Source organism: Hydra viridissima, unplaced genomic scaffold, assembly GCF_058129835.1.
Source record: "Hydra viridissima isolate aposymbiotic clone 2 unplaced genomic scaffold, HvirCarnegie_v1 scaffold_6, whole genome shotgun sequence".
Classification (NCBI taxonomy): domain Eukaryota; kingdom Metazoa; phylum Cnidaria; class Hydrozoa; order Anthoathecata; family Hydridae; genus Hydra; species Hydra viridissima.
In genome coordinates, this window is record NW_028324305.1 from 7,767,191 (window position 1) to 7,787,473 (window position 20,283).

Sequence of the window (20,283 nt, forward strand, 5' to 3'; positions counted from 1 at the left end):
CATTACATTCATCTTTTACAATAGTTGATAGACATTAACAAATCGTCGATAGACGACACAACATTTTAGTTGTAAATTTGTAAAATACGGAGGTTTTAAAATCTTTTTATCTTTCAAAGTTATAAAATTTTTACATACTTCATCATTTTCATTTGATATTTTGTTAGTTCTTTCAATTCTTATTTGCTCTAACAATTTTTTTTTTTTTTAAAAAAAAGGTGTTGGATTTGTTTCAGCGATTTCGAGTAAAAGCTATTGCGCCCGCTGTAGTTCAGCACAGTACATCAAGACGTCTGAGAAACGTGAACTGGCGTCAGTGATGTTCCATCGCTTAAATAAATACCGTTTGAAGAAATTAAGCAGAACGAACAGAAGTCGGCATTTAAAAAAAAAAAAAAATTCTGAGCTGCGGCTTCAAATAAAAAGAAACTGTACGCTACAACAAATCAAGAAACGTATCAGTAGTTAGTTATAATTTTATGATATTATTTCAAATAGTTTGCTGTTTCATTTTACTTCCGTTAGGGTTGTGAACTTTTGTCGGAGTTTTGTTATTAACTGTAGCGGTTTTTCATTTTGTTGCTATTTTTTGTTACTGGTTCTATTGTTGCTGATGGCTGGTGTTGATGCTGATGGTTGACGCTGATTGAACGAAAAAAAATTTTTTTTATCAATTAAGTCATTCATTCAAGTTAACTAACTTTTTCAGTTTCATAATAAACATTAGCTCTTTTAATTATAAAACCATAAACAATATTTTAACACCGCAAATGGGAATATTTATTATTATCATTATTGAGTCTTCAAACTATTGTAGAGATTTAAAATTGACGAAAGATACCAAAAGTCTGGATTATTTCCTACAAGTAAGTGTCTTTGTTAGTGTTTTTAAAAAGCTTCTTTAAAAAAAATTAAAATATAATACCACTGATCTTATTCGTTTTTTCAGATAAAAACAGGGGATTTTTTGTATTTACGTTCAACTTTGTCTTTAATAATGGTGGGATATTTTAAAACTACACAAGGCTTAATATAGCGCACAAGTTGCGATTTATAACAAGGAATTTTTTACCAAAATAATAAAAGAAAAAAAAAAAAATGATATTCTTGCTTCATAATAAAATAACTTTGTAAAGAAAGTCTCAATTAAAAGCTTTTTAATTTGCTTATGAAAATTGACTTCAAAACTTGTGAAATTCAACTTCGCTAGAACTTATGTTCAAATAATGTGTACTTCTTGACATTTATCTTGTTAAAACAGCTCTTCATTTCACAGTGATTTCACAGAGTTTCAGCGGGAAGATAAGATAAGGAATTTAAAGTACACTTTCTAACACAAATTTTATAACTATTTTTAATTGAAAACTGCAATTTTTGATTTTAAGCTTAAAATTATTTGTAAATTTTATTCAATTAAAGAACTTTGAATATATTGAAAGAGATCTGGAATCTATCAAAGAATTCTTAACAAAAGAGTTTTTAAGAGAGTTCGATACGACGTTTCTTTTTAAGCAAGTTCCATCGCTGTTTTAATATTACGGTACTGAACTTCTGGCTACATGTCGCTTAGCATTTGTATCAATGAACTATCTTGTTTTTTGTTTTGTTTTTTTTTTTGCGTTTTTGACAGTAAGTAAAATTCTTTGAATATTTAAAAAAAATTGCTTGGGACATTTTATTTTAAATAATATGGAACTTTGCATTTTGATAGAAATACGTTTCATAAACAAAAAACAAGACGCGTTCAGTAGTTTTACTTTTGATTTGACAAATCTTTTACTTTCTTTTTTATTTTGAACTAATTGACTCTTTGTTGTAATTAAGAGATAATTTGCATAAAATCCTCTTTTACAAGGTGGGTTCGAGTTTTGCGGGATTGAACCTCGGCTTGACCTGAGTTGTACTAAATTAAAAATTGTTGATAAAACAAAAAAAATTCTTTTAATTTTCTAGAGGTTTAGTTTTTCTAGTTTATTTCTTTTTCTTTTTTTAGAGCTTATTGTTAATTCATAAATTTTTTTATTTCTGTAAAATATTTCAAGTTTTTAATTTACTAAACCCATATATTTTCATAAACTTACTCAACAAATGATATTGCTAAGTTGGGAAGTTTATATATCCTGTTTAAATATTTAAAAATTGAATGTGCATAATAAATCACTGTGGTTTTGCGGCGTAATTTTCTGTGCATATTGTTTTTTTTTTTTTTGCTTCCTTTTAACTGATAAACACTTAAGCAAAAGGTTTGTTGCTATGAAAAAATTTCAGTCAAAAAAATTCATATGCTTAAGCTTTTTAGTGTAGTTTTCATGAACTACATACATACATACATGCATACATACATACATACATGCATACATACATACATACATACATACATACATACATACATACATACATACATACATACATACATACATACATACATACATACATACATACATACATACATACATACATACATACATACATACATACATGTCTTTGTAAACATAAATATATTTGTTAAATATATATATATATATATATATATATATATATATATATATATATATATATATATATATATATATATATATATATATATATATATATATATATATATATATTTGGTCTAGGAATTAATTCGTGCGGTTTTTAATTGAAAATTGAAGGTTTATTTCAAAAATTAAATGAATGAATACATTAATAAAAATAGTGTCCATCGCTAGTCACTACTTTTGCCCATCTTTCCGGCAATTTACGAATTCCGTGTCGAAAAAATGCTTCATCCTTAGAAGTGATCCAATCAGAGACCCATTTTTCGATATTTTCTGAAGAAGTGAAGCGCTGTCCAATCAAATCGTTATTCATGCAATCGAACAAGTAGTAGTCAGAAGGAGCAATATCCGGAGAATACGGCGGATGGGGTAACACTTCCCATCCGACATTTTCCAAATAGTTTTTGACAGGTTTTACGACATGTGGTCGAGCGTTATCATGCTGAAAAATGAGTTTATCATGTCTGTTACCCCAATCTGGTCGTTTTATGACCAGAGCTTGCTTCAAATGCATTAATTGTCGTCGATAACGTTCTCCATTAATAGTTTCACCAAGTGTCAGAAGCTCATAGTACACCACACCTTTCATATCCCACCATATACACAGCATAACCTTTGCACAGTGAATATTCCGTTTGGGTTGTGATGGACCTGGTTCACCTGGCTTTACCCAGGCCTTTTTTCGTTTAGGATTCTCGTAATAAATCCATTTCTCATCACCAGTAACGATTCGATGCAAAAATCCCTTTCTTTTCTGTCTTTCAAGCAGCAATTCACAAATGGTCTTTCTTCTTTCCACGTCTCTGTCTTTCAATTCATGTGGAACCCAATGAGACATTTTTTGAATCATACCCATGGCTTTGAGGCGTCAGGAAACTGTTGATTGTTCAACTCCTAACGATTTTGCAAGGTCCTCTTGCGTTTGACAAGAATCCTGATCGAGCAATGCTGCCAATTCTGCATCTTCAAATTTTTTCGGCTGTCCTGGTCGCTCTTGGTCTTTCAAACAAAAATCACCACTTTTAAACCGTGCAAACCACTTCTGACACGTTCGCTCAGCTAGAGCATGGTCACCATAAACTTCAACCAAAATACGATGACTTTCGGTAGCACTTTTCTTCATGTTAAAGTAATGAAGAAGAATCCCCCGCAAAAACACTTTATCAGGAACAAAAATCGACATTATCAGTTAAATTAAAAATAGTGTTGTTTACGCTTAAATCAAATGATTTATAATGGAAATGATGCGCAATAACAGTGATCTTCGCACGCATGCGTGGCTAAACGAAACGCTGAGACAATAAGCTAGTTTCGTAATCCCTTGTCAAACCGCACGAATTAATTCCTAGACCAAATATATATATATATATATATATATATATATATATATATATATATATATATATATATATATATATATATATATATATATATATATATATATATATTAGTGTATACTATATATATATATATATATATATATATATATATATATATATATATATATATATATATATATATATATATATATATATATATACTATATATATATATATATAGTATACACACGCACACACATGTACATATATAACTTTGGCTTTTAAAATTCAAAATTAAGAGTGAAAAGTTATTCGGACACATGCTTAGATACTTTGCGTACTTTGCATATTCAATGTATATAAAGATTAGTTTGGTTATGTTTCATTGATATAGCCGACAATCTTCCGCCAAAATAAATATATGTTATACTATGAGCAATTTACGTTTGCAATAACAATTTTATTCAGGAGTAAATATCCTTTAAATGGGAAGAAATATTTGTTTTGGCTGAATTAATGACCTTCTGTGAGTCATCAAGTCACAAAAATACGTCATTTTTTGATCAAGTAATCTCTTAAAGTTTAACCGTTGGTTTAAAAACCCTTTCTGTAAGATATCCATGCAATTATCAATCAATAGTAGCGCTCTTTTTATAAAATTTAAATAAAAAATGATGAGTTTCACATAAAAAGGTTGAAAAAACTTAAAATGAAACTAAGTAATGATAAAATCACACCTTTAAGTAATAGATGTAAATAATAAAAATGAATTTCTAAATAGTTATAGAGTATTCTCTTAGATCAATCTGAAACGATAAAAACATTTTTTTTTACATGAATTCAGAACTCTGAGCGTTGCCAGTTGACATTTTTAGCAAAGATTTACAAATACTATGGCAGAAGATTACATCACATACTAATTTGAGATTTTAGCTAAATTTTAATACTCGCAACGTTACTCGCAACGTGAATGTCTTTTATACTTCTAATGTTTAAGGATTGGATTTTAGCTGTTTGATCTCCTCTCAGTAATTTTCTCAATACAATCGAGTATTTATTAGAATATGATTTTCTCCCTTTTTTATTTTTTTACTTTAAGATGTTCTTTTGTCAATAAATTACCGACAAGTACGTGGGAACAACGACAGATTACGTCATCAAAAAGAGAAATCGTAAGAACGAGCAAAAAGAGTTCATTATGATGATAATTTATTATGAATTAATCAAAAGTACTCAAGCGGAAAAGTTCTTCTTAAAAAGTGAAGTTCAGCAATTGTGTTTTATTTAACAAAAACGTTGTTTAAAGAAAAATTCTCGAATTTGAAGAAAAGCAGTTTCATAAAGTTTAATCAGTTTTTGTTATCATTCTTACTAAAAATTTAGCTTCAGTTTTTAAAAACCTTCAACCTTCGTTGTCTGCAGGTCTTCAATCATTTTGAAAGTTTAAATTTCCACAAAAAAAATTTGTTTTTTTAGTGACGTAAGTAAGTAATAAATCAATCAAACACTTATCTAGGTCATCATCCACAACGCTTATCCTCTTAATAAAAAATGATCTCTTTCCAAACATTGAAATATAAAATATCTTTTACATTTTTTAAAATGGATAAATAAAGCGTATCGTTCGCAAGATGTTATGTGTTGATGGTCAGAGTTAAATCACAATATTATAATTATTGTAAAGTTCGAGAATATACTATGTGTTATATTTCTTTAAAAAAAATCCAAAATATCTCCGTACAAGTCCTACTTTTGGTTTCTTAACATGGTTGTAGTTTTCTTTTAACTGTGCCTTACTTGTATGAAAGGATGTTGTATTCGGTTGTGAGGTAGTCTTTAAATTTCTAGCTATTAAATAGTCGCCTTCGGTAAACTGCTATTAAATTAAACTGCTATTAAATAGTCGCCTTCGGTAAGATTGATGTGTACTACCAATCGTTTGAAACAGTCCATTCGCATTAGTGAATTCACGTCAAAAGTCATGTTCAACAGATTGCAAAGTTTAAACATTTTCATAATCGTAATCCTCATCCGATATTCCACGTTGATCGGACTGTTGTGGACTGTTGTGTTCAAATCACCTGTATGAAGTTTTCAACTTTCTAATTTACAACTAAGTTTCGAACTAACAGAAATCACTAATTAATTATATAATGAATGTGCAACAGTTTTCAAGAATCTAATCAGCAATACTAAAACCCTTTTTCGCTGGCAGCAGATGATCATGCAATCCAAGAAATTATACAGACAAATTTGAAAAGATTAAATGAGCGAATCTGTAATAAAAATCCGAAATTGCAACAAATCTATATTATCTTCGCTTATCAGCATATTGTCGCAGACATTTCAGTGCATCACCATCATCAGTGCATCTGTTTAATCAATAATATCCGGAAAAATCCTAAAAATATTTTCATCTTTGCGCAAAGTTTAAGATTTTTATAAATTTTTTGAATAAAGAAAATCGATTAACAGTACCATGCTTAAGTATTAATGCTTAATGCTTAAGTATTTAACTAAACGCTACTAAAAATAATTACTACAAAAAATAGTCATGTGAACCTATTTGAAAGATAAAAACTATCTATTTTTATTAAGATATTTTTAAGATGTAAAAGAAAGGAAAAATTTCAGATGAATAACTTTTTTTGCATTAAATCCGAAACCCACACCTGTGATACTGTTTTGAAATAAAAAGTTGAACTACTACATTGTTTAGAAAATGTTCACACAAAAAAGTGATTTTTTTTAGATTTTTTCTTTTTTTTTTTTTTTTTTCATTTTGGTAAATGACGAAGATCCGTCGATTTCATTTCCTCCTCTTGAGTTAAGGGGCTGTTTTATCTCATTTAAAACTCGCATAAAATCAACATCATTATCTTTTAGAGATTATTACGTCACAAGTCTTTTATTTTTAACTGCTACTGCTGCTGCTAAAATTCAACCAGTAGTTTACCTCTTGGAACAAAATATGTTCAAGAGCAACGAAGTATGTTGTTATGGCAAATACTATTCAAGTTTTTTCTTAAAAAAATTCTTGAGGTATGTTGATAAAAAAATTTTTGAGGTTGATTAAAAAGGAGTACCATGTGGGCAGATAAAACTGAAATCGCTGAAAATATTTACAGGGTAAGTTTTTACGGTATGAAACAGAATGTAGCCAGAATTAAAGGTTTTTTTATTTTCATTCATGCATGAAACTTCTTTGCTAAACCATTTAAACTTGCTGAAAAAAAACCAGATATACATTTCAAATGTTTAAAAAACTCAACCTTTTATTAAATTCTTTATAGGTCTATAATAAATATTAAATTTCTACACTATTTTATGCGTAATCAAAATAATCATACATTTATATATTAAATGAAAAATAAGAAAAAAATAATAATAAAATAAGCGAAAAATAAGTTTTTCATTTTTGTTTTGATTTCTTGTTTCCTTAAATATTGATTGATTTGACCACGTGATCACAGAGGCCACTCTTCTTTTTAATTGAAATATTACAAATTGACCATGTGATCACAGAGGTCGACTCTTCTTTTTAATTGAAATATTACGAATTGGCTTTATTGCTGTGCAAAAATTTTCGGGTGAACTTTGTAAACATCTGCTCTAAAATTATTTTTATTGCTGTGAGCTTTATTCCAAAATCAGTTAAGCTTTGTGTAGTAAAACTTGCTTAATTTGGACGTGCGTTTTTTGATGATTTCCCAAAATAATAAATGACACAAGAAAGACACAAAATGTGTGCTTTCTTGCAACATGCTCTGTTTTTGATTTTCTTTAAAATGTATAAACCAATTAAGACACAAACAAGGAACTGTCAAAACCTCATCAATTTAGCTTTACTTGTCAGTAAATATTTATCTTCAGTATAAATTCTCCCTCAGTTCTGTCACTTTGACGCTCATAAAACAAAACATAATCAACGCTAACAGAAAATTCTTATAGACAGCTATCATCCTTTCTGTGCATTGCACAACGGCCTTTTGGTATCATAGTTTACACACTGAATTCTTTTGGGTGCATGTCCTGATTTTGTTCCAACAATAATTTGGGATTATTTGATTTTTTTCATCTTGCATCGGAGTCTAAATGATTATTTGGCATTCTATTTAAAACTCCACCAGAATGACATGTTAAAATGTCTATGCAGTTCCATTGTTTGTTAATCATCAATTGAAGAACCTCGTGATGATATTGTGTTGATGTAAGATGATTGTTAACCCAACAAAGTATAAGTAAGTTTTAAAACAGAATACAAGGGGAAGATGGGGAGTATTTAACCCTGAGTTGTTTTCAACCACTTGATTTTATTAAATTTTCTTTTTGTGATAAAGCCTTATTAAAGTTTTCTACAGAAAAAACTACTTAAAAAGACACAAATAAAATACCGCCCTTTTGTATAGAACAGGATCGAAGTTATTTTTTCTTAATAAATCATATATTTTTTTGAAACTCCTTTCTCTATTAGAAGTTTTTGGAAATTTTGCAGATATTTCAAACTTATGGAATTTTTTTTAAACGAGGTTAAAAACCTTTAAGTCGGCAAATTTTATATCCGAATGATAATTACTGGCATTGCTCCTTAATGACACCAATTATAGTGATTACGCTAAAATATACTCAACAAAAATTAACTTCAGCAAACATAGTGTCCTGTCGTTGCTGTCATAGTGAGTCAGTTGATAGAGGAAGATTAGTACGCTTGATAAAAGCTTTCTAAAATAAATAGCAGCAGCAGCAGTTGGAAGTCTGGGTATCAACTCATTCTACCTTAAAATAGGCCTATAGAGGTTAACACTTTTTAACTTTCTTAATTTGTAAATTCTGTTTTACTCTAGTTCAGATGTCGCATATTATTTTTCTTACAACAAACACATACCAAGAACATTTAAGAGATCATTCTATGAGCGACTTATCAACCCCCAAAGTATTTCAGTCAAAAACTGTTATATGTTTAAGTTAGCTTTAAATATGGCGTTTCTAGAAAGTTGAGGCTTTTTTTATTACAAAACGTTTAATTTTTGCTCTGCTTTCCGATTGAAAACATTTTTCTATTAAAAATGTTTTTCTGCTGTAAACTTTTAAACTATTTTTAAAGACTAAAACGACAATTTCTAAGAAATTTTCAACATTATTGAATTCTAGTTTTGAATTTGAAATCAAAAGAGTTTGTACAATAAAAGTAGGTCAATCATGTTTTTTTTTATAATTTTCCTGATAACTTGAAATGAGATTGTATTGGAATGAATCAACAGACTGTTAAAAGTTTTCATGAAAGATTTTTCAAGCCACTTCTTTACACTTCCTTACACTTGATTTCCTTATAAAAAGAGTGAGACGTAAAACTGTAATAGACTAAGAACATTTCTCAGTCTCTCTCTCTCTGAGTCTAACACAGAGTCTGTGTCAGATAAAGATCTCTTTCATACATATAGATTTCTTTTCACACACACACACAAACACACGCACGCATGCACACACACACACACACACACACACACACACACACACACACACGCACGCACACACACACAATTATATATATACATACCTATCATTAGAAGAACAGCAGTCTTTATAAAAATGACGTTTTTGATGAAAAAGAAATAAGCATTTTTACAAAAGAATCTAAAAAATCTAATTACAAAATGAAGTTATATTACATCATCCTTTCTGATGTCAGCAAAGGATGTTCTTTAGAATCAGTGGATTTTTCTTCTAAATCTATATCTTTATTAATGTTCTCAATGTCTCCTACTTGCGTCTTTTTTTCCTCTTTTAATTTGAAACTATTGGAAGAAACATCCGAAAGTTTTTCATAATTTTTGGGAATTGAATTAGAATCATTTCCCATATTTCCGTCAGTTTTTGTGCGTTCATCAGTGTTTTTAGAAATTTTTAATATTGGACCGTTGCTTTTTTTATGATGAACAACTTCAACTATAACGAAGAGAAGAAAAATTGGAAGTGAACAAATACCATAAACTCTGAACACAATATTTGTACCAAAGTAATGCGTTAAGACACCACCGCCAATAGCTCCCACTGCCCTTCCAAGCCCATAGTAAAAACCTTGCAAGATACCTTGGACAGCAGCTCTGTACCCTTTCGGAGCTGCTCTACTTAAGTAACTAGTCAGCGCCGCCCAAACACCTGCGTGTGAAAAACCTTGTAGTACGTCTAAAGGTAGAATTAACCAAGGATTTACCATATATGATATACAGAAAAATCGTATAAAGTTTACTAATAGTCCAATACCAAGTATTTGTACGTGGCCTACTTTCTGCAACAGAAATTCTATAAAAAAGTAAGTTGTTGTTTCTGAGAGATGATCCATAGCGGATGAAATACCAAATAATGTGGGAGGAGCACCTAAGTCCTCTAAATGCCAGAATAAAAATACACGAGATAAACCCATTCCTAAACCACAATAGAAGGCTGAAAATACTGACATGAAATAGTTTGGTTTCATAAAGATTTTTAGCACGTCATGAGGTGTTCCATGCAAAGTTTCATCGGCGTCATCCGCATTGCTAAAGTTAAATCTTGTAGCGATTATTAATGAGATGCTCATTAACACGATAAAAAAATAAAAAGCATACGTGTAGTCTTTACTTATAGGCTCATCACAAACTTTATACATAGGTAAAGCATCTATAACAAATCCTACGGTAAACATTGCAGATCCCCAGCCTAAACTACCGAACATCCTTTGACGTCCGTATCGTTCTTTATTATCACCAAGTGCATTTAAGGTTGCTGTGTCTGCTAAAGTAGGAGCTGATGATGCAAAAAACTCACCAACTATAGTTAAAAACAGCAACACCCAGAAGATTTGATGTATACTCTCTTCGCTAAACACAACATTACTTTTTCTGTGAGGCTTGATTTGAGGTTCATGTGGTGTGTTTGACTTCAAGAACTCGTTTACTTCATCTGTTTCTTGCGAGGTAAACTCTGTTATGTTTTTGGCGAGCATAATAAAACGATGACATGTTTTATCTGAAGGTTTGATCATTCCCAGTGGAAATACGAAAGCTATCCAGCAAAGTAAATTAAAAATGAGCATTACTTTCCTTATATTCAATCTATCAGCTAGTGAGCTGAGCGATGGTGCACTTACAAACTCAATTAAAGGTCGCATTCCTACCAACAAACCACTTTGTGATGGGTTCATTCCAATTTGTTTGTAATAAACTGCAAGTAATGGGAAGAAGGAGCCATAAGCTGACCAGTAGAAAAAGTAAAAGAGCTTCGAGACAAGCAATCGCCTATTCACATCAGCACACTTGCATCCTGCAAACAGTTTTGAAAAGCAGCCTTTCTTTTCTTTTGCTCGAAGCCCCTCGCTCATTTTCCGAGCAAAAAAACAACTTTAGAGGTCAATACAAATTTAACATCGTACTTTTTGCTCACATAAAAAGTATTGTTTTCTATGCATTGCACTTAGCTTAGAAGTGTTGCTGCAAATAAGCTACACAACCATTGAGTAAGTCACGCTCGGATGAACGAACGCATTTTTTGGAGAACAAAGAGAGTTCTAGGAGAAAATTTTGGCAGCAGCTCTCAAAACCTTTTTTTGGTTTTCAACAAGTTAACTTTGATAAAAAGAAAAAAAAAAAACAACAAAAAAAACAAAAAAAAACAAAACAAAACAAACAAAAAACAAACAAACAAAAATATATTAGTATTAAAAGTGTAAAAACTGATCGTCTAATTTTCGCGTAACGAAAAAAAAAAAAAAACACAAATATCTTAAATAATTTAAATATTTCAGTGCAGATTTTATGAAAATGCATTTTATAAAACTCGCAGGTTTTTTTATTCCTCAAACAATATCGAGATAATATTTTCGAATAGATGTCTATTAAAATAATCAAACGAGCAATAAAATCGAAACCACTATAAAAAATGCTGAATCCAAATATCAAAAGATAGACCTGAAAATATCAGCAGAACGCTCATCCACTGTTTAACATCCAGGTGATGTGAAAAGATAAAAACAGATAATAACACGTTAAAAAACTTACGAGTGGTCGTTATAACTGAACAAGTTAAGGGACCAAACCAAGCTATACTAAAATAAATAAAATTTTGACCAAAAGCAGAAGTTACACCGGACAAAAAAGTGTAGAGCAAAAGAGAAGGATACTTTTTTGTGTGTGCATAAAAACCTTTGGACTCGTTTGATAACAATAAAGCAACACCCAAAAGAAAACACGAGTATTTATTTGTAAAGTACATCAGTTCATGTGCCTCGATCGAAAAATCTCGCTTCATTAGATCTTGTGTTGAAGCCAGAAGACTGTCTAAAATTAGAGATATTAACACCAACAACCAACCGTACTGAAAATTCCGGCGAAAAACCTTTTCTGGACTCAACAAATCTATTTTCATGTTATATTGATAATACATAAAAGTCATTACACCAATGACAATTAGTGATATACTTAGAAAACGATATTTGGGATACTCTTTCTTATGAGCAAGCCATCCGAAGACGAATATTAAAATAGGTTTGCTGGACTTTAAAATCAACTGCGTAGGATAACTGATGTAAAACAAAGCGGAGAATGAACATATCATGGACAACATGTTAAGGATGCTGCACACCAAATACATTTTTCTCGGCACCCCTGAACTAAAGGAAATCATTTCTTTTGAATAACTCCTCTTTAAAAGAATAAGGCGGGCACAAATAGAATTACACAACGCCGGTACCAATAGCATCGTCAGATAAAAATCGAATACTTCTTTTCCAAATCTCGTGGTTATTATTTCATTTAATATGCCATTTGCAAAGAAGCCGCAAAATACCCCAGCATAACAAACAAAAAGTTTAAACAATATCATTGAAAAAATCTAAAATAATAAAGTGTCATTAAGAAAAAAAAACTGAAAAGAAAACTGAAAAGAGTAATACGTTCCTTTTCTCATAAAAAAGATCAAAATAATTTATAACAAGAGACATTTGGGTATTATACACCTTTTAATGACGCGTCGTAAACTTTTTAAACAATGAACTATTTTAAAATGCCAATGACAACAAGAAAAACAACAACAAAATTTATAAAAATGAAATTATCACGGATATTTAAAACTTCTACAAAATCTATCGTATTCTTCCATGGTTCTTTGGCAAATTTTAACAAACTCTTCGCGTTCACATTTGATGATACTTTGAAGAGTCGCTTTCCCTTTGATGGAATTTACTTTTCTCGGAGCAATAATTTTCATCATTCCAATATGTCTCATGTAAGTAAAACGCTGCTTTATGACTGGAAAGTGTGCTTTTGCAAGACATATGGGCGCAGATACTACTAATTGAACAGGTGACAAATCTTTGTTGCTCATATAGAAATCCAGAATTTCATTCATAGAATCGTGTGAGAAATCGTCGCAATCAACAAAACAATTAGGTCCTCCTTTGACTGCAAGTAAACGAGCAATGTCAGCCTCTTTGAAACCATACGATTTAAATAAATCGCATCTTCTGTTAAATTTTTCGGGGTAACGAAAAATTTCAGGACGTTCAGTGAGAAGCCTAAACGCTCTGCTTTTAACTGTACTTATTTTTTCAATATACTTTACTACCATTGTCACTTTTTCATCGGAGAGTGAAAGAAAGACATCTGGTCTGGTCCGTAAAAGTTTTTCAAGATTTTCAGCATCAAGAAAAAACGGAGAAGAGAGCACTTTATCTAAGCATGCTTCTAGTTTTTCCTTGGAGCTAAAAAGAAACTCTGGATAAAGCCAATAAATGCGCTCTAATTCTATGTTATAAGATGCTAGGAAATCACTAACATCAGATAGATTGATAGAGGTGACACTACCTAAAATGTCCTTTAAAGAATTATCTTCCACTGAGTACAACTTTGGGTCGTAAAGAGATGCTTCCAATAACTTATTCTGATCTAATCCTAATCTGTGAAGACTTTTCAAATTTTCTAGCGCTTCAGATGTTAAAGGGTAACACAAAAGCGTAGGGTTCTGCAAAATAGCATTAAGTAAATTAGATTTTAAGCCCTTTTCATCTAATAATTTTAGGTTTTCCTCCAAAATTGACGAGTCGATGCTTCCAAGAAACGGGTTTGTACGGAGCAGTGTTAAAACTGGCAAATCGTACTTTTTAAAACATCTCACAACACGAAATAAATTTGGATTGCATATTTCAAAGCAAGCTGGTATTGATAAAACCAACTGCATGGCATCACTTTTTGAAAGCCCCGAATCTCTGATTGCTTCTAAACGCTTATTCAACACATTCAAACTGAATCCAAAAATCTGCGAAACATTAGTTCGAAGTTTATGAACTATCTTACATTTATCTTCAGATAAGATGTCATTTTGTTCATTTCTAAAACAATCATCAGCTAAGAGAGTAACTTCATGATCTTCATTCAAATGGTGCTTTCTTTCTTTTGTGGTTTTGCTCTCTTGATTTTTGACGTTTTGAATTGCTTTCTTGTGTAAAATGAAACTAGTTGATAAGCAACGAAATCGCGGAAGAACTACTAAAGCTAATTTTGAAGATAGGTGATAAAAAACGTGTGGCGTCATTTTATTATAACTGAAAAAGAAAAGAAAAACTTTTATTCTTTAAAATAAGAAAACGTTTTTTAAAAAAGAAACTCTTGGAAAACCAAATAAAAGTATTTTATGCACGAAAACACAAACTGCAAATATAAAAGTTAGCATCAAAAGAAAAAAGACTTTTGATTAAAGTTTTTGGTAAATTAAAGAAGAAAAAAAATCAACTTTTAACCTTTACTAAGATGAACCCCTGATTTGAAAACTTTAAACATAAAAAGCATAAAGATGATTTCCTCTAAATCTTCATTAAAAAATCAAAAAAAATTAATTTTCAGAAGATCCATTTAACGTATAATAAATACAAATAGTTTTATATTACTCTAGATTGTTCTTCTTATAAAGAATCAAACAACTGACTCCATTACAGCCATGGATGCCAAGCAGGATCCATTCGACAAGTGTTGTCAGGATTTGATGCTGCAGATATTAGAGTGGAAACTTTGGATTCAGCATTTTCAAAGATTGCTAAATCTAAAACGATATATATATATATATATATATATATATATATATATATATATATATATATATATATATATATATATATATATATATAAACAGTTGAAAAGAGAGAGAAAAAAAAGAAAAAACAAAAGAAAGGAAAGCGGGAGCCGGGGGTGGGGTGAATTCTCACTTTGAAGTCTTGTTAGCATCGCATTACTTGCATTTGTTACCAATATTATAAGTTGGTCATTGTTCATTTCTGATTGGTTTGTTGAAAGGTTTTGCTCATCTTGCTTCTGTTAATATTCAAATGGAATTATGATTAGCTTGCTTAATAAGATTATAAGTAAATTTAGAACATAAGATTTATTTATAAATAAAGATCAATAAATAAAACACAACTAACCAATCATGCATGTCATGATAAACAACTAAAAAAAAAAATCAAAAATTAAAACAAACCTTTTTATTCCATGCAATAAGCTCATCTTTTAATATAACTTTGAAATAGCTGCTAATGCTGAACTGAGGCTGAACCAGACACCTTGACACTGCTATCATACAATGGGTCATTATTCCATTAACACCAACAGGAGTAATGAACTCACAAAGGTTTGGTGTTAAGCGAAAAGGTACTGGACGATTAGCATCAAGTTCACCTGAACAAATAGTATTCCCCTGGTTTTTGTATCTTTTAAATGTACATAAAAACATTGCAGAACAAAGGTAAGAAATTTTTTTATTAAGATTTGTGAAATGTTTATTAAAACTTAAAACCTAACTTTAAGCTAACTTTAAACTTTTTCTAACAAATTAGCAAAGTTATTTATAAAATCGAAATAATTTACAAAATTTCTAAAGGCTTGTTAAAGGGTTAAATAAATGGTTCAATAAAAAATTATTATAAAGAGTTTGATAAAAGATTAAAAAACCTTTAATATCATCAATATCAAATCTGAAGTAATTAAAAGTGACTTTTCCACAATCTCGTGCAATATTTATCATTTCAGGACCTAAGCGAGTCAAATGCAAAACAAATTCAATAAGACCAGCTAAAGCAACTTGCTGAGTTAACTTCTTTCTAAATGTCCAATATTCAGTAGCAGTAGGATACGTATATAACGCCCATTCTTTGAACATGGATTCAGGTACAAAAGAAGTCTGGATCTAAACAATTTAAATTTGTGTAATTGGAATGCTCCTAGTTTAACGGGTACCAGAACAATTGACAATAATTCAAATTTAAACATTTAAATTTTTGAACCTCTTTTAGTATTTCTCGGAGAGATTGATGGTTGAAAGCATAACCTCTCTCTTGAATTTGAGCCAGTTTTTCATAGTAAACAACAATAGGATGCTCAGAATCTAAATTTCGTTTCTCACAGCCTTCTTTAAAAATCTCATTCAAAGATATAAATGAAGGATTGTCCTGTGTAAAAAAGATTTCTGCAAACATTTTTAAAGGAACCTTTTATAACCATCTATTACACAAAAACATAATTTTTCTAAAAATGTAACCTACACTAAATTAAAGAATAAAAAAATTTTGCAATAACATCATTAAAAAATATAATACTTCTATGAGCCTCATCTGTGGTGAAACAGCAACAACTCTTGGTACTGTAAACTGCAAACCCCTACGACAAGTTTCCTTTCTCTTTTCAAAGAAATGATTTAGCATTCGCATAAGTTGCAAGACTCTCTCCTCTCGTCTTGATTCTGTTAGCCAAGCATCATTAACAACAAGATATGGATATAGTTTACCATTATGTCCTCGTATTGTAAGCCTTCTTGCAGAAAAGTTATGGCGTTGAACAAGTTCTACACGAGGCATGAACTTAGAGATGCGTACATAAAAGGCATTATGCTATAGGGAAAAAAGTTAGATATTGCTAAATATAACTTATTTAGTAGAGAAGAAAAATTACTAAAAATATTATGATGCCATTAATTTCTTTATTGGATTTTATGACAAACAGGTTTTATATTACTTAAAAATCAAGATTTTATAGCTTAAATATTTAATTATAAATAAGAATAACTAAATTTTAAAACTGACTGTAGTAGCTTTTGGCATTAGAAATTCCCCTGGTAGTTCCACTTCTGCAGTCGATTGTGAAAAATTACTGATGAAACGACATGTTTCCTCAAGAAGGAAAGAGCTTGGCATCACTTTTGCTTTTGCTTCTAAGATCTTTATCCATTTTTTTAACTTCATTATTAACACATGTAATTTTTTGGAGTTTGGTTGACTTTGAAAAAAAGAAACAGAAAAATGATGAGAAAAGAAAACTTTACTAAATTTTTGACAAATTGAAAATGATGAGAAAGCAAAACAAATAAAATATCTTGTAAATACCTAAAATCAAAATCAGCACTAAACTGGCCTTTCAACTTCTGAAAAACTGGATCTTGAGCTGTAATTTGAGCTCTGCGTGCTAATGATTCTGAAGCAGCAGACGAAAAAGTCTGTGAGATGTTTGAAGCACTTTCAAAACCAATACCAAATGTACTGACCAACTTGTTAACAAAACTCAGAGTGCGAGGTGTTATCTGTGCATTATTAACTGTAATATAAAATTTTCAGAATTAAAAAATCTAAAACAATGTTATTTAACAAAAACTCATAAATTTAATTAACAAATTTCAAATATCTATAAATCTATCTCCATACTATTTCCTCGATGTTCAAATGCAACTTGATAGCACTTTGCTAAGCCTTGTCTTAACTGCCTTAAAACGTCTTCATGCCAACATTCACGAAACCACACCATTTGATCAACAATACCTTCTAATGCAGAAAGGAGTGTTGGGTGAAGATCTCGAAGCATGTGCATAATACGACTGCATCGCCACATTTGAGGAGGAGCTCTAATTAATCCACCGCTGCCATTTGTAGTTGTGGCAGAGCTGCTTTCTGTTGTTACAATGGATACTAAAAAAATTTGCTTTTATACTTATCATATACAATATTCATGATTCAGATCTCATAAATTTCATTACTACAGTCTCATGACACATATACTTAAATTCATAATAATTGTATTTAATAATTAATAATAATTCTGTTAACAGAACTTTGTTAAAAGTCTAAACATAAAAATTGTTTTCTTTTTTAAATAAAAAACTAAGAAAAAAAAATTAACCAACCAGTACTGGTATTTGCTTGAAATGTAGCAGGCTTAGTGGTGGGGAGTTTTTCATTAGCTTCAGTTGTTATTGCTGAACTTGTTGAACTCAAAGTAGCTGCTGTACAGTTTACAGTAGAGGATGCTGCTAACTTAAAATTTCATAAAATTTTGACTAAGATAAAAGCAACATCAATAATTAAAGAACAAAAAAATACAAGCATAACCCACCCTAGCAGCAATTGTGGCTGGTGTAGCAACAATGTCACTATGTGCAGATGTACCATTATTCATTGAGTTTAAACTACTTTCATCAACAGTTGAATCTGACACTGAGTTGGAGACAATTTTAGATATTGTATCATCTTCACTTGAACTTGTTGCAACATTCATTCCTGAAGATGCAGATGGGAAACCTGGAGATGTCTTGCCACCTTGCACTAAACCTAGCTTGTACTTTTCACGCTGCTCTATCTTTAATGTCAAGTAGAGGGTTCGTATTGGAAAATAGACAGCTTGAGGAAATACACGACCAATGGAGAAAATCAAATTTAAAACCCTTTGACCTTCTTTTCGAACAAGACATGTTAATAGCTGTGGAATCCAAGCTAACCAATGAGCTGGATGAACACCTATATAGTACTTTTCTAATGTGTCTGCAAGAATGGCTTTGTCATCATCATAAGTTAACAGCCATAATGATCTTGCTAAATATTTCCTACACTTAGCCTCATGGTTACTGCGGCATGCATGAAGATAACAAATTAATGCATATACACCTAATGTCATATTTCGGTCATTAACAAATAAACTATCTAAATAATCGCCCCAAAGAGCCCATGCTTTTACTAAAGTATCATGCATTTGTACTGCCTCTGAAAATGCTTTATTAGCCTCTTCAGATCGACCCACCTGCAAAACACAAAGTATCATTAATAAAGTTGAATAAATTTTAGTTGTTTCTTCAAAAAAAAAGTTTATATAACTTAACTTTTTTATAACAAAGAAAACTTTTATATATATATAAACCTGAGCAAGGAACATCCCTTTTAATGCATAAAACTCTGCTGTCATTTCCTTAGTAAAATAGCGTAAATTTGTTGATTCGATAACTTCTAGACCCTCATGCAACTCTGTCTTGCCCATGACACCTAGAAATGCATTGAAATTACTAAAAAAAAAATCAGAACACAAAAAAAAGATTGTCAAGCCAGCTTGTAGTAACTTATACCAGCCATCTGAAGATAACACTTGACTTGTTGACGAATTTTTTGAAAACAATCAACAATTGGAACGGAAGGAATTGTATGAATGCGACTAAGTGAGTCCAAACAAACACCTGTGAGAGCATGTTTTCGAGCGATATACCCATAATATATTATAGACCAGGCAGAAGCATGCACCCCTATAAACAATTTTTGTGTAACTGTGTTGCTAAATACATTTAACAAATTGTGTTAAAAACTCAATAATAATAAAGTGAAAAGAACAATTGTTAAACAATTGATAACAGCGATAAAAAATTTGATTAAAAGCCAACCTAACATCGCATGATTATTAGACTGGGCCTCATTAGACATTTGTGTAGAGAGATTTTCATATGCTGCAACTATGGCTTGATAATGATGATGCCGCCACATAAATATATCACTCCAGTGCAGCAGATCATCACACTGTAATGGTAATCGATTTCTCCATGTCTTTACAGTAGCTTTCATGTCATGTAAACTGGACATCCTTCCAATGTTCTGCTGCTGCAAGCCGACATGCAACTGTGATGCTTCTTGCAGTTCAATAATTTGCTGTGCTGCTCGCAAGATCTTTATGTGAATTGCTGAAACAATGTTTGGAAGTTTCCTCCATTGTCTAATTGCTTGTGTTGATGCAGCATCAACAAGTTTTTCAAGATTACTTAAATTTTGGTCATCAGGATGACATATACTCAAATAACCTCGATAAAGTGTTAATTGGTAAGCTATAGCCTCAGGAAAACTTATCTCAACCTTTATAAGAAAACAATTTTAAATATTAATTCAATTTAACATAATTTCTTAAATTATCACATAAAAAGATAAAGTTTAAAAATATTGTATAAAAAGATAAAGTTTAAAAATATTGTATAAAAAGATAAAGTTTAAAAATTAAAAAATCATTTATAAATTAATATGTTTAAATTTAATTTAAAATACCATAAAATAATAATGAGAACAATTGATAAAAATTTTATTTTACACAACTATTCCTTAAGTATAA

General features: G+C 30.6%; 3 protein-coding genes, 1 long non-coding RNA gene and 1 pseudogene across 10 annotated transcripts in view; 1 reads left to right on the forward strand and 4 right to left on the reverse strand.

Annotated features, from left to right (window-relative positions):
- The first annotated feature begins 10 nt into the window (after positions 1–10).
- On the forward strand, positions 11–6,431 carry LOC149886846 (uncharacterized). Of its 2 annotated transcripts, none has more exons than XR_016453457.1 (3): positions 11–92; positions 219–866; positions 1,420–2,049. It is a non-coding gene; the product is annotated as an uncharacterized LOC149886846 (long non-coding RNA). The 2 variants fall into 2 exon arrangements; XR_016453456.1 differs by lacking the exon at positions 1,420–2,049 and adding an exon at positions 4,959–6,431 and having other exon boundaries at positions 12–92.
- Positions 6,432–9,439: 3,008 nt separating this feature from the next.
- On the reverse strand, positions 9,440–11,219 carry LOC145189730 (major facilitator superfamily domain-containing protein 6-like). The gene has a single exon (XM_080066387.2). It carries the CDS (start codon positions 11,217–11,219, stop codon positions 9,525–9,527), a length of 1,695 nt encoding a protein of 564 aa, XP_079922513.2. The 3' UTR covers positions 9,440–9,524.
- On the reverse strand, positions 9,440–12,718 carry LOC149886847 (solute carrier family 35 member B1 pseudogene; annotated as a pseudogene). The gene has a single exon (XR_016453310.1). The product of XR_016453310.1 is annotated as a solute carrier family 35 member B1 pseudogene (transcript).
- A 213-nt stretch (positions 12,719–12,931) lies between these two features.
- On the reverse strand, positions 12,932–14,425 carry LOC149886848 (uncharacterized). Its single transcript, XM_090090254.1, has one exon. The coding sequence runs from the start codon at positions 14,423–14,425 to the stop codon at positions 12,950–12,952; it is 1,476 nt and encodes a 491-aa protein (XP_089946380.1). The 3' UTR covers positions 12,932–12,949.
- Positions 12,932–20,283, reverse strand: part of LOC145190308 (transformation/transcription domain-associated protein-like) — a 101,074-nt gene continuing 93,722 nt past the window's right edge. For 2 of the 5 annotated variants that reach the window (XM_090090246.1, XM_090090250.1), the window contains 14 exons: positions 19,571–20,033; positions 19,262–19,435; positions 19,060–19,181; positions 18,262–18,942; positions 18,053–18,182; positions 17,577–17,837; positions 17,262–17,469; positions 16,962–17,154; positions 16,479–16,769; positions 16,167–16,331; positions 15,835–16,069; positions 15,365–15,561; positions 15,093–15,198; positions 14,726–14,929 (listed from right to left, as the gene is read on the reverse strand). In XM_090090246.1, coding sequence (XP_089946372.1) covers positions 14,820–14,929; positions 15,093–15,198; positions 15,365–15,561; positions 15,835–16,069; positions 16,167–16,331; positions 16,479–16,769; positions 16,962–17,154; positions 17,262–17,469; positions 17,577–17,837; positions 18,053–18,182; positions 18,262–18,942; positions 19,060–19,181; positions 19,262–19,435; positions 19,571–20,033 — 3,336 coding nt within the window. In that variant the 3' untranslated portion in view covers positions 14,726–14,819. Of the gene's footprint in view, positions 14,436–14,725; positions 14,930–15,092; positions 15,199–15,364; positions 15,562–15,834; positions 16,070–16,166; positions 16,332–16,478; positions 16,770–16,961; positions 17,155–17,261; positions 17,470–17,576; positions 17,838–18,052; positions 18,183–18,261; positions 18,943–19,059; positions 19,182–19,261; positions 19,436–19,570; positions 20,034–20,283 lie in introns of those variants that run through there. The other 3 variants (XM_090090249.1, XM_090090248.1, XR_016453306.1) reach the window with 3 other exon arrangements.

Excerpts from the sequence above, each read along its gene's own strand:
- LOC145189730 (XM_080066387.2), bottom strand. The coding sequence starts at position 11,219 with ATGAGCGAGGGGCTTCGAGCAAAAGAAAAGAAAGGCTGCTTTTCAAAA.
- LOC149886848 (XM_090090254.1), bottom strand. The coding sequence starts at position 14,425 with ATGACGCCACACGTTTTTTATCACCTATCTTCAAAATTAGCTTTAGTA.